We start from the raw sequence: 12,767 nt of genomic DNA, 5'->3' as shown, positions 1-12,767 counted from the left end.
AGAGTGCCACTTTACCTAGCAACAGCCTTTGTGGTACACTCAAACAGACAGACAAACAGACAAACTTTGACTTCTATATATATATATAGATGGTTGATAGGTTATCTCTGCTAACTTATTTTTATGAGTTCCAATCTGGAAAAAGGTTGCATATAAACAAAAGGATGAATTGATCATGGATTTTAAACACATAATGCGATGCATATATTTTGTCTGACCTATAATTACACATCAGAATCCCAATATTTGTTGCATTAAGCCAATTTCTACATTCGGTATGCTTTTTCTTGCCATCTGTTATAGTCTTATAGATATGGTGAATGATTCCATCTGAGGTTTTCTTGTGAGGTTTCTAAAGAGCTCCCCCCCCCCCCTTGTACAGACATATTTCCTGCAGTAATCTTTCTTTATTTAATTCCAGCATTTAAGTCATCAAGACAGCAGCCTTCCCGGAATAAACCTTCCAAGAATTATTCAGAGGTGAATAACTAGCTACTTTATGGATACTAAACTTACCATTTCTTTTGCATATAGTACATAGCAGTATTGTAAACTTCCTTAGTATGAGATCCATTTATATTTGCAATATATAAGAGGACATTTTGAGCGGAAGCACAAGCTACCAACCTAAGTGCAGCAGAAGCAGGCAACCAATAAAAAAAGTTTGATGAGATATATACAGACACACACACTTTGGAGATAAAGTTATATCATTACTAATAACAAAATCTCTGAAGGCCAAATAAGATTAAGCAAACAGCACAATTAATGAGGCAAGCCAGCTTGGAAACTGTCAGAAAATAAATCAAATACGTATCAGTGTAGTGTAAATTTACATAGAAAATAAGAAATTTAGTGTGACAGTAATTGTAACAATCACACAGATTCTTGTAGAAGCAAAATTTTGCATGTCTTAATTATATTGTAATTTATTAACATGTTTTTCCATATTCCTACTGGTTATTGACATTTCTTTGCAGTCATATTTTTATGTTGTTGATTATATTCCTGTCCATAGTCCAAATAGATGTGTCTTATTTTGATTTGTTTGTGGTTCTTTATGCTGTTGTTTGCCTTTCCCCCAAGAGGTGCTCATAATGCATGACAAAAAGAATATCAAAAGAAATCTGTCTAAAACCCACAGTGATAAAATGAAGATAAAATTAAGCTATATCTTTTTGTGATTGTATTAAAAACATCATTATTCTTATCCCACCAGGTTATTGAAGATGATGACTCTGATCTAGAAGAAGTGTCCTTCACTCCATCTTCCACTGTCAGTCAGAGGTTAGTACAGTCGTATTTCTATGATTGTATGGGTTGTTTGGGGGGGGGGGAGGAAATCCATTTCTTCAACAAGAACAAGCAGGAAGGCATCAAGTGCTACAGGAATTGAATAGTTCTTATTTTTTCATATGTGATATTGATGAAGCAATTGTAATGTGACAGACAGACCAAAGAATAAATCCTTAAACCAGAGAGAGAACACATTTTTCAAAAATGTGCCAGGGGTCAAATGGAACACCAGCAAACTATCATCTGGAAAGAAGGATGCTGCCAGAAATATAGGGGGGTGGGCTCTAAAGAAGATTATACATTACAAGCATGTTTCTAAGTTGTCTTGGCAGTGGCCTGTTAGGGCTTTATAGATAACAACAGTATCTTAAATTCAATTCCAAAACAAGTTGGCAGCTAGTGCATTGACTATAAAACTAATAGTTGATCATGTCATGCTTCTTCTGATGATAACAATTCTTCTTGCTTCTAATGTGTAGATTACCAAGTGCATCAGTATCCAGCAAAAGGAGCTCACAGAGTCAGGCATCAAGAGGAATAGACTTTGATTCGGATGAGGTATAAAAGTTATTTTCCCTTAATGTATTTGGTTTCCTCTGTATGTAAAATAACAATGAAAGTATTTGTGTATATGAGGTAAGAAGCTGTTGAATATTGAATTTAGTTTGCTTCCCAGGTTTGTCGTAAGCACTGGCATACCTCCTCCCTGTTTCTCTGTGTCCATTATTTCATAGAATCATAGAGTTGGAAGAGAACACAAAAGTTATCCAGTCCAAACCTTTGCCATGCAGAAAAATACAAGCAAATGACTTCCACCAAATGGTTTTAAAACCTCCACAGAAAAGAGTTACTAGAGTACAGTGTCATGGCCAGCAAATTCTAGCAATTTGACAATTTGCTTGGACTCTGGGAAAATCCCTGCTCAGCTATGGACATTTTATTTCTTTATTAACTATTTTTCTATCTTGCATTTCTATCCATAGGGATGCAACGCAGATAACAATAATATGGCACGAATAAAAATGTAAAACAAGGCAAATATAAAAAGCTATTAAATTTTTGCATCATGGATATAAGCTAAAACACAGTTAAGATATAATAAAACTACTTGTACAATTAAAATTGCATTTAAAACTAAAAATCATCCCCAGCTCACCCCACAACCTTGTCCTTCCCCATATCCTTGCTGGCAGACAAAAGTCTTAGCTTACTTACAAAAGGCAAATAGGGATGGGGTCATCCAGACCCTTCTTGAGAGGGAGTTCCAAAGATAGGGAACCATTGAAAAGGCCATCTCCCTTGTTCCCACCGAGCATGCTTGATCAGGTATTGTAACAGAGAAAAGGCACAGATGATTGCACATTTCAGACGGGGTCATAGAAAGAGATACGGTCCTTCAAATAACTTGGACCTAAGATGTAGGAAACTCACTGGATGACTTTGAGCAAGTCACACTGTCAGCCTCATGAAGGCAGTGGCAAACCTATGAGTAGATCTTGCAAAGAAAATCTTGCATTAAGATCTTCTGAAGTCACAGTCAACTTGAAGCCAAATAACAAAGCAACAGCTAAAAATTACTTAGGTTATCAAAAAGTAACCCTGCCCTTATCTGAATACTGTGGTAAAAGGCAAGAGCTCAGTCTGTCCTTGGAGAAACTAAAAGGAACATTGGCACACATACACACCCTTGCACTTTTTCTGCCGCAGCACAACTTTTGACCTTTATTAATGCCTAGATGGAAAAATGGAGACATAGGCAGCCAGAGATAACTGACTTCTAAGATGGTGCTACCACTCTTCCCACTATATGAAATGACTCTTCATGTAGTGCAAGCATGGGCAAACTTTGGCCCTCCAGGTGTTTTGCTAGGCTGTTAGGAATTGTGGGAGTTAAAGTTCAAAACACCTGGAGGGTTGAAGTTTGCCCATGTCTCATGTCGTGTATTCAGTAGTCGTTGACCTGTGGGCAACATCTACTGTAATTTTGGGAGTTAATTTTCTGACTACAGTTCATTTTTATACATGAGTATAAACATTTCACCTAGATGAAATATTAAGCTGCAGTATTGTGTGCTCAGTGTTGCTTATCAGGTTTCCAATACTGTGTTCTAAGCCTGTTAGTAAGTAACTTTAGGCAGGCAAGTTTTTTGCAGACAAGGATATGGCAAACACTGAGAAATCAGTTGAAAGCATATAAATGAAAGCAAAGGTTGTATAAACAAAACCTCAAAATTTGTAAGAAATTCACAACTGTATACTAGAGACAAACCAGAAGAGACTGGAGAAATATTTTTGAGGCAGCAGAAAGTCAGTGCTTTCAGAAGATCAGAAACCATTTATAGATGTTGAAGTAATATACCCGTATTTACTCAGGTCTAATGTGCCATCAAATCTAACGTATACCTCAATTTTCAAAATCCTGAACCCAAAAAAAGAAAAGAAAAAAAAGGATTTGTTGGCGAATGTTATGTGCAGCAGCAAAAAGTGCACTCTTTGTAATTTGGACAAAAAAGGTGCAAATTACAGTGATTGCATGCTTATAATTCCTTCTTTCAAAACAAAAGTGTTAGAACACCAAGGCTTTCAGCAATGGAAAAGAAAACTTTGGGGTGCATCTATGCTGTAGAATGAATTCACTTTAACTTTAATGGGCATTCCAGGCGCTCCTGAAGTAGCTTCTCCATTTGCTTTGGCTCAGCACTAAGATTACCATATTACAAGTATCTAATGCACACCCTAATTTTGGAATTTAGCCCAAAAAATGTGAGCATTACATTAGAGCAAATATGATAATGAAAAACAACATTGAAATGGTACTGGGTATTGAATAAAACAATTTATTTGGGTTTGGTCTTTACCAGTCTGTTCCAATAGGTTTGATTTCCTTTTACTTACTGTATGAAAGCAGTCTTTTTATCATTAATTTACAGGATGATTTATTCAAGAGTTCTACTACCTCAAGAAGAAACCGATGATATTTCCAGAAACCACTTATGGAAAAATGCCACAGATGAAGAAAAAACTCCAGAATTTTCTTTAAAGTGGTGTTATGAAGTATGCAATCTCTTTCCTCACCAGTTTTCTATTGGTTTTCACATTTCCTTGTAATATTTTGCTTCCTCGCCAAAGGGATAATCTTTGGATAAGCAATACCATTTGAAGTACATGAGCATATTTTGTGTGTTGGATTGAGAATCGTAATGGCAGATTCCTAATACAAACGACATAGCTGGGATTTTTCTCCCAGTTACTCCGTTCCCTAAATATTTTTCTTTTCCTCTAAAAATGGTAGGGAGGCTGAGAGATTGCAACTCTGGGGGGAGTTCAGGAGCAGGAAATAGGCAAAAACCTTCTCACCTTTTCCCCATTGAAATTTTTGTTGACTTTCAGTCTCTTTGACAATAGAAAACTAATTTTATATCAGTCCCCAGTAGAAACGGCAATTTCTACTTATCTAGCTTCTACTGTTTCCCTTTTAAAAATTCATGCAGAGAAATATAGATAGAGATAATAAAGTATTTTCCTTATCACTGAGAGGCATTTAAAATTATTATTTTCTTCCATTTTTTAAAAAAAAACAGTACAGAAAAATAAATTAGAAATGTCTGTTTGTATGAATAGTGTCCTTGCTTTCCAGAACTTCTGTTGGGAGGGAATGTAATACATTTTAAAACTCTTCCAAAGATTACTGTGCTCTGTCTCAATACTTAATTTGGCTTGGTTGTTTAATGTTAATAGGTTTGCAAAAAGCAGCTGGTTATGCTGACCTGATACTGGTTAGAGAGTCATATAATAATATGAATAATTAGCATAAGATTTATGGATATTGATATAAAATAGGCACTGCATGGATACGATGCTTTTGGTCCATCTGGAATTGGGATTGGTCAATTTCGAATGGTATGATATATTTTCACACCAAAAAAAATCTATATACAATATAATTATTGTATTTTTATACCTATTTTGTCTCTTGGGAGGAAAAGAAGACCCAATAATGTTAGATGTATGATATGGGAAAAAGTGTAGATTGATATAGATGACTATTTGATATTTCTCTTCCATATGTTTTATAAGCATTTATCATGTTTATTTGGAAAGAAAGTGATGGCAATAGTTAAGAAGAAAGGTGTGAGAACTACAGTACTTATATAGATAGGCCGCATTACAGTATCTCAGTTCTGTGTGTGTGTGTGTGTGTGTGTGTGTGTGTGGAGAGAGGTCATGGTTTTATTGATAACTCAACTTTAATTGGGAATCAAACATATTTGGATCCTCTTATATATTGCACCTACCAGTTGGACTGTAGTTACATGCTGCTATGCAAAAACATTATTGGCTGAAAATATATCTCTTTGAACATGATTTTTTTATCTTGCACACTAAAGAATGTAGCATTTATATTGTGCACCAAAAGATAGTATTGTTTCTAGGCTGAACTGAAATGTCAAAAGGTAGAAGTGGCAGTTAACAAAAACCTCAGTTCAAAGTCTTGACAGGAAATGTAAAGCACTCAAAGCACTTGTGGTCCATGTCTTTTCAAACAAAAAAAGTTGCTCGCAAAAAGGAAACCATTATTGCCAATTCTATATCTATGGACATATAATTCACTAGTTCTACAATAGGAGGAAATTTTACCTCCTAATAAAAAAACCTTGATCACGTTGCATTACCAAGGGAATGGATGGATGGATGATAAAAACCTATTTTCCTTCGATGCGTTGAAACTTTTCTGTGTCTACAAGAAAACAGATCTGTAAAGACCAGCAAGTTTTGTGGTTTATTAGCTGAGGCTTCAACACATATTTCACCTGTTGAGATACATGTTTGTAAATGGTACATATCAAGTTGTATGTGCTTTAAATAAAGGGTCCAACTTACTAAACCCGAATCTAAAGTTTCTTACGCATATTTAAAACACTTCTTATTGAAAATGTATTCTCATATTTAGTTATTTTGTAAAATGGAGTCCCTGGTGGCGCAGTGGGTTAAACCCTTGTGCCAGCAGAACTGATGACTTGAAAGTTGGGTTGCTGACCTGAAAGTTGCTGGTTTGAATCCAACCTGGGGAGTGCGAGGATGAGCTCCCTCTAGCTCCATGTGGAGACATAAGAGAAGCCTCTCACAAGGATGGTAAACACATCAAAACACCCGGGTGTCCCCTGGGCAACGTCCTTGCAGACAGCCAATTCTCTCACACCAGAAGTGACTTTCAGTTTCTCAAGTCGTTCCTGACATGAAAAAAAAAGTAAAATTATGTTTACATAATGGAGCTTATGTGTCAATCTTAAATTTTAACAAAGTGGCAGCCCCATCCTATATGTTTGTACATAATGTAAAAACAGGAATAGTCTTAAGATAGACTATGGACAGGATCCAACAAGCCCCATTAGGGGTATTCAAGGGCTTAAATGGGCTGGTTGGAGAATAAGCTGCTCAAAAATAATGGGTCTTCTGAAGAGTCCGAAACCTCAGGGTATGGTTCACATGCTTACATCTCCTCTTCAACCAGGGATGCATCCACATTGTAGAATTAATGTAGTTTAAAACCACTTTAACTTCCATAGTTGAAATGCTATGGAATCCTGTGATTTGGTGAAGTGCCAGCAGTCTTTCTCAGAGAAGGCTTTAGGCTTTGTGAAACAACAACTCCCATGATTCCATCAGATTGAACTGTGGAAATTAAAGTTTCAAACTACATTATTTCTACAATGTAGATCCACCCCTTATCTTATGTCAATTATTGTATTTTGCTTGTTTTTAGATGTTATTGTAATGGCTAAAGGAACAGAATATGTTCTGGAAAGTCTCACTTCAGAGTCACTTTGTTCTTCAGTCCATTCTGTATTCACTTAGTCACAAATAAGCCCCATTCAGTGGTACTTAAATCTAAGACAAATATATAAAAATGGCACTAGTCATTTCATCAAATTATTTTTAAATTTAAATCAAAAGCAAGCCCATCAGTCCGCCAGCTGGAGTAGAAGCATCGTAGGACACTTCCCTAGGTAAATGTGATGAGGTAGTAAGTGTTTGTGCAGTTTGAGCTGTTTCAAAGTGCTTCTAATAAGACACACCCCAGTCTCGGACAATACGGATTTGCAATGATGGAATCCGTTTTAGGAGCCTTGTGTGACAATGTCCTTGATCAAGCACCTCATATATTGCCTATTTGTTGTTCTGTCTTAGGAAGTGAAATGTTTTGGATTAGCCCTGACATTGTTGTATTAAGAACCAAAGCCTTTCTAGATTTTGCTGGTAGAGGACAACAAATAACAGTCTAATCTATTAGCACAGCAGCAAAATTAACCCTGGGTTACCTCCCATTGACTTACTTGAGAAGGAAATCTGTGAAACAGTGTGAATGCAAGAGATGAAAGTAATAAACTCTGCAGGCAGGGCCTAGACATATTTGCTCAGAATAAATTCCCATTATCTTTAAAGAGGCTTTCTTTCAAAAATGTGTGTACTATATAGAATTCTAATGATGTGTTGTCGAAGGCTTTCATGGCCGGGATCACAGGGTTGTATGTCTTTCGGGCTGTGTGGCCATGTTCCAGAAGTATTCTCTCCTGACGTTTCGCCCACATCTATGGCAGGCATCCTCAGAGGCCTCCCATGCAACACAGCCTCTGAGGATGCCTGCCATAGATGTGGGCGAAACGTCAGGAGAGAATACTTCTGGAACATGGCCACACAGCCTGAAAGACATACAACAACCCTGAATTCTAATGATGTTGTGAAGTCTGGATCCCATCTAGCAAACACTAATAGAGTTTGTATTTTGTTTACCTCAAAAAGAAACCCAGCCAAACCTCGTTTCTTGGCTGTGGAACTAGTTTTAATTTGCATGAAATTGATCCTAAGGTTTGCATTTCCAAGTGTGCTTCCGTGCTTGTTGAAGTGAAGGGTTATTGTGATTTTCATGCATGTCTGAGTCATTTGGCGTTAACCTAGTCAGGTGCTTTCAGTGGAGAACTGGTTGGGCTTTGGGTGCAAATACACTCTATAATTAATGCAGTTTGACACCACTTTACCTGTCATGGCTCAATGCTATGGAATTATGGGATTTGTAGTTTGGTGAAGCACCAACACCCATTGGTAGAGAAGTCTAAAGACCTTGTAACTACAGTTTCCATGATTCCATACCATGGATCCATGGCAGCTAAAGTAGCTAAAGTGGCACCTTTAGTGATGGCAATTACAAAATCGTTGCAAATGTCTCGAACCCGGTACATCAATATAGGTTCAACTTCAGACCAGCAGCCTCTCCTTTGCTACTCACCCTGGCCCCTCAGACTGTGACTAAATGATTGACCAAGAAGCAGCTTACTATAGTGAAGAAATCTTGAGGGATAAAATGGAGCATTATGATAGAGGGGTTGGCCAACTGACTAAAACTATGAACAGAATCAGTCTCCATTCTGAACTCCAAGTTAATATTTTCCCTAGGCTTTTGTGGAATCAGTGGGTGTATCTATACTGTAGAATTAATGCAGTTTGACACCACTTTATCTGTCATGGCTCAGTGCTATGGAATTTATTAATGACCTACTATTCTGTGATGGTCAGAAGTCTCCCCCGCCCCCAGCAGCATATTGGCCTTCTAACCAAATCTCCTTCAAGTTTTGAAATCATCATAGTTGTCCAAAAAAAGGTAAAGGTTTTTGTCTAGTTGTGTGCTACTCTGGGGATTGGTGTTCATCTCCATTACATTATTTTGTACAATACAAAATAAAACCACTTGTATATAAAACAATCACTAGTATATAAAACAACAATTTGAACTCAGAACAGCTTCTACTGCCTTTCTGGAAGATGTACCTGAATGATACCTTTCAGCAGCTAGCTACATAGTCGAATCCATTGACCTCTATCTCATACTATCACAAAGATTCTGATCTCTCGCTGCTAACTGTTTTGGGTTACTTTCTTGTGTGTCCTGATAGAGCTACTGAGTTTTTATACCTCATATGTTTCTGTGGAAACTGGTAAATAAAAAGATACTACTTCAGGTTTTGAATAAACTTCCACCTTTATTGAACTTTTGTATTATTTTATTTGTTAAAAAAACCTTTTAGTACTGAACAGCATGAATGAATCACTGGGTGGAGCTTGCTGTGTTCTGCTCTGCGGAGACCAGTTTGTTGTCTTTCATCTTCTCAGTCCTTTTGTCAGATATCCCTGCTTTCTGTAATGTTTTGTTCAAGCTTTGGCCTCCTGTGGGGAAGATAGATTAACCAATGTTTTTATATAGCAACTTGTTCATTCATGCATACAATCCAATGGTTGTCATTGATAGTCATTACTGGGCACCTGTTGTGCTTTCTGTCTAGGTTGCAAATTTGCAATTTGGTGCTCTATAAATGGATGATTCTTGTATTCTGGTGTCACGACTCCCTCTACCTGATTTTGGATTTTTGCTAGTCACTTAGTTGTGTGATTCACAGAGACCACGAAGAAGAAGGACAGGTTGCTTACCTGTAACTGTGTTTCTTTGAGTGATCATCTGTGAACTCACATAATCCCACCCATCCTTCCCAATGTGTCTTGCCAATCTTGGTCTTGGGGGCTGCAGTCCTGTCCTTGAAACTGAGACGTTGGCAGCAACAGGCTCCTTTATAACCTTGGGAGAGTGGACAGGGTTACCACCAAAATGTTTCTGCCTAGTGATTCTAGAACAGTGGTTCTCAGCCTGTGGGTCCTCAGATGTTTTGGCCTTCGACTCCCAGAAATCCTAACAGCTGGTAAACTGGCTGGGATGTCTGGGAGTTATAGGCCAAAACACATGGGGACCCACAGGTTAAGAACCATTGTTCTACAAGGTTCCCAAGAGGCTCTCTGCAGGTGAGATCAACCCAGTTGTGTGAATTCACAGATGACTACTCGAAGAAACACAGTTACAGGTAAGCAACCTTTCCTTTCGGCTATAACCATAAAGTGTACTAGTTTAAAATTAAAGTCATTCGTTTGTTTGCTTGGTCATCCCAATAAAAATAAAGATGGACCTAAGCCCACTTTAGTTTTGAAAATCTCTTACAGTGAATCCCAAATCAGATTCTAATCAGCTTCCAAAAAAACAGCAAGAGAGATATAAAGATGGACTTAAAGCTAAACTAAATTAATGTGGCATAAACACAGAACTGGGAATCTCTGGCCCTTGAGCCTTCTAGCTAGAGGTCAGCTGCTACCAACAGTGCTATGGATTTTGAAGAAGCATGAATAGAAGGAGAATGAGAGAAACGTGCCAAGAGAAAGGTATATCAAGCCAGCCCTTGTCGGGACTGCCTTCCATCTGGAAATGTATGTCCTCACTGCAAAAGACCATGTGGATCCAGAATAGGTCTCCACAGTCACCTAAGGACCCACGAGCAAGACTCTATGCTTGGAAAACAATCATATATGGCCATGAGGGATCACCTATGATTATTTTTTTTGGTGTAGGGAGTGACTTGAAAAACTGCAATTTCTCAAGTCACTGACACCAAAAAAAAAATAATCATAGGTGATCCCTCATGGTCAAATAGGATTGTTTTCCAAGGATAGAATTGGCTGTCTCCAAGGATATTGCCCAGGGGATGCCTGAATGTTGTTATGTTTTATCCTTGTGGGAGGCTTCTCTCATGTCCCCGCATAGAGCTGGAGCTGACAGAGGGAGCTCATCTGCACTCCAGGTTGGATTCAAATTGGTAACCTTCAGGTAAGCAACCCAACCTTCAGGTCAGCAGTCCTGCCAGCACAAGGCTTTAACCCATTGCATCACCAAGGGCTCCTCACCTATGATGATGATATTGTGTAACATTTCTTGATGCCCTTTATCTCTAACAGAAATCTTTTGAAGGGGATGGGAGTGCTGTGCACCTCTTCATGCTCCGCATAGAGCTTGGTTTCCAGACCTTTGATCCTTTCGGTCGCCCTTCTCTGGACACGTTCCATCTTGTCCATATCTTTCTTGGATTGTGGTGTCTGGAACTAGACAGTGTTATTCCAGGTGAGGTCTGACCAAATTGAGTGGGACTATGACTTCCCTCAATCTCAACACTATAGTTCAACAGGAGCTTAGAATCACATTGGCTTTTTTAGCTGCTACCTGACATTGTTGACTCATGTTCAATTTATGGTCTACTAAGACTCTGAATCACTTTCATATAAACTGCTGTCAAGCTCTTGGGAGAGACTGGTGACAATTCAGCTCTGTGTCCTTGGAAGCAGCATAATCTCTGGACTCGTTCAATTCAGTTTGAGGCTTGGGCCCTGAAAAGGCATCTGGTTGCCGGATTTATTGAGGCAGCGGGACTAAAACACTGTTGAATTGGCTAGATCTGTTAGAAGCATTAAGAAGTAAACAGTGCTGCTTTACTGGATAATCTCATCTGGTTGGATGTAAACAGCACTTAGCTGTCTGAAGCATCAAATAATGAAGGATACTATAAGCTTTTAAATTTAAAGCACAAAATTAGTCCATAGCTTTCAACTTAATTTTGTTTCATTTTTTGTTATAATGAAAAGATAATGTTGAAGCCTAGGAAATAAGGTGCATCCACAGTTCACATTTAAAAAATTAAAAACAAATGCTTTATCTTCAATATTCCTGACAGGAGGAATATGTGTACTGCTGATAGATTTTCCTCTGCTAATAATTTCCCACCCTGCCAAAGACCCACAAATAGAGCAGATACTGTCATCGCAAAAATATGTTTATTCACACAGATGTTATATATTGGCTGCCAAGTCAATTCAACAAACATTGCATATAATAAACTAGTAACAACTCTTTTTAATGTTGTCAGTCTCTGAAAATATGAGCCTAAAATAAAAGATGGGGAATTGTAGAATACATTATTTTCCAGTCGGCTACCTTTTTGATACAATTTCTATAAGCCTCATCTAGTGTTGCCAGATCGTCAATACAGTAATAAAGGATTGTTGAAAGGCAGGGTTGAAAAGTAGGAGGCAGCTATGAAGAAGGCAGTATTCTACCTAAATAGCTCATGAAACAGTGATTTAGCCACATTTCTCCAAAAAAAATTAACGTATTGTCCAGATTCTTAAATTACAACGTACACATCTGTCTTTACGAAGGGTCCACACATCCCAAATATAGGATTTTTGTGCCCTCTTCAATCTACATAAAAAGGAGAGCTTTCCAACCCTAAAATAAGGAATATTCCTTATAATAAGATAGATTAGCCAATGCTATAAGGAAGTTTTTTTCAGGTTATTAGATATAAGGACCGTGTTGGTCCAAGAACCACTGTTTTGAGTAATACTGCTTTAAGATAAGATTTAAGGTTTCCAACCCTTAAATAGAGTTCATTCTGTATAATAAAGACGACCTGGCAACTCTAGCATGTGAGAGTGTGGGAGTGACAGTCCAAAACATATTAAGAGCAGCTGGTATATTAACTCTTACTCCCCAGAATCTTGGCCGGAAAGTGGTTCAGGAACAGCTCTTTTGGTTCGCGGCATAA

General features: G+C 37.9%; 1 protein-coding gene across 3 annotated transcripts in view; it reads left to right on the top strand.

Annotated features, from left to right (window-relative positions):
- The window catches only part of mre11 (MRE11 homolog, double strand break repair nuclease), a 35,063-nt gene extending 28,876 nt beyond the window's left edge, over positions 1-6,187 (top strand). For all 3 annotated transcript variants that reach the window (XM_062974549.1, XM_062974550.1, XM_062974551.1), the window contains 4 exons: positions 422-480; positions 1,220-1,287; positions 1,776-1,854; positions 4,227-6,187. In XM_062974549.1, coding sequence (XP_062830619.1) covers positions 422-480; positions 1,220-1,287; positions 1,776-1,854; positions 4,227-4,271 — 251 coding nt within the window. In that variant the 3' untranslated portion in view covers positions 4,272-6,187. The remainder of the gene's footprint in view (positions 1-421; positions 481-1,219; positions 1,288-1,775; positions 1,855-4,226) is intronic.
- The last annotated feature ends 6,580 nt before the right edge of the window (positions 6,188-12,767 follow it).

The sequence above is a fragment of the Anolis carolinensis genome, chromosome 3 (assembly GCF_035594765.1).
Source record: "Anolis carolinensis isolate JA03-04 chromosome 3, rAnoCar3.1.pri, whole genome shotgun sequence".
Taxonomy (NCBI): Eukaryota; Metazoa; Chordata; class Lepidosauria; order Squamata; family Dactyloidae; genus Anolis; species Anolis carolinensis.
The sequence above is the reverse complement of the archived record's forward strand: the minus strand, read 5'-3'. Positions and strand labels throughout refer to the sequence as shown.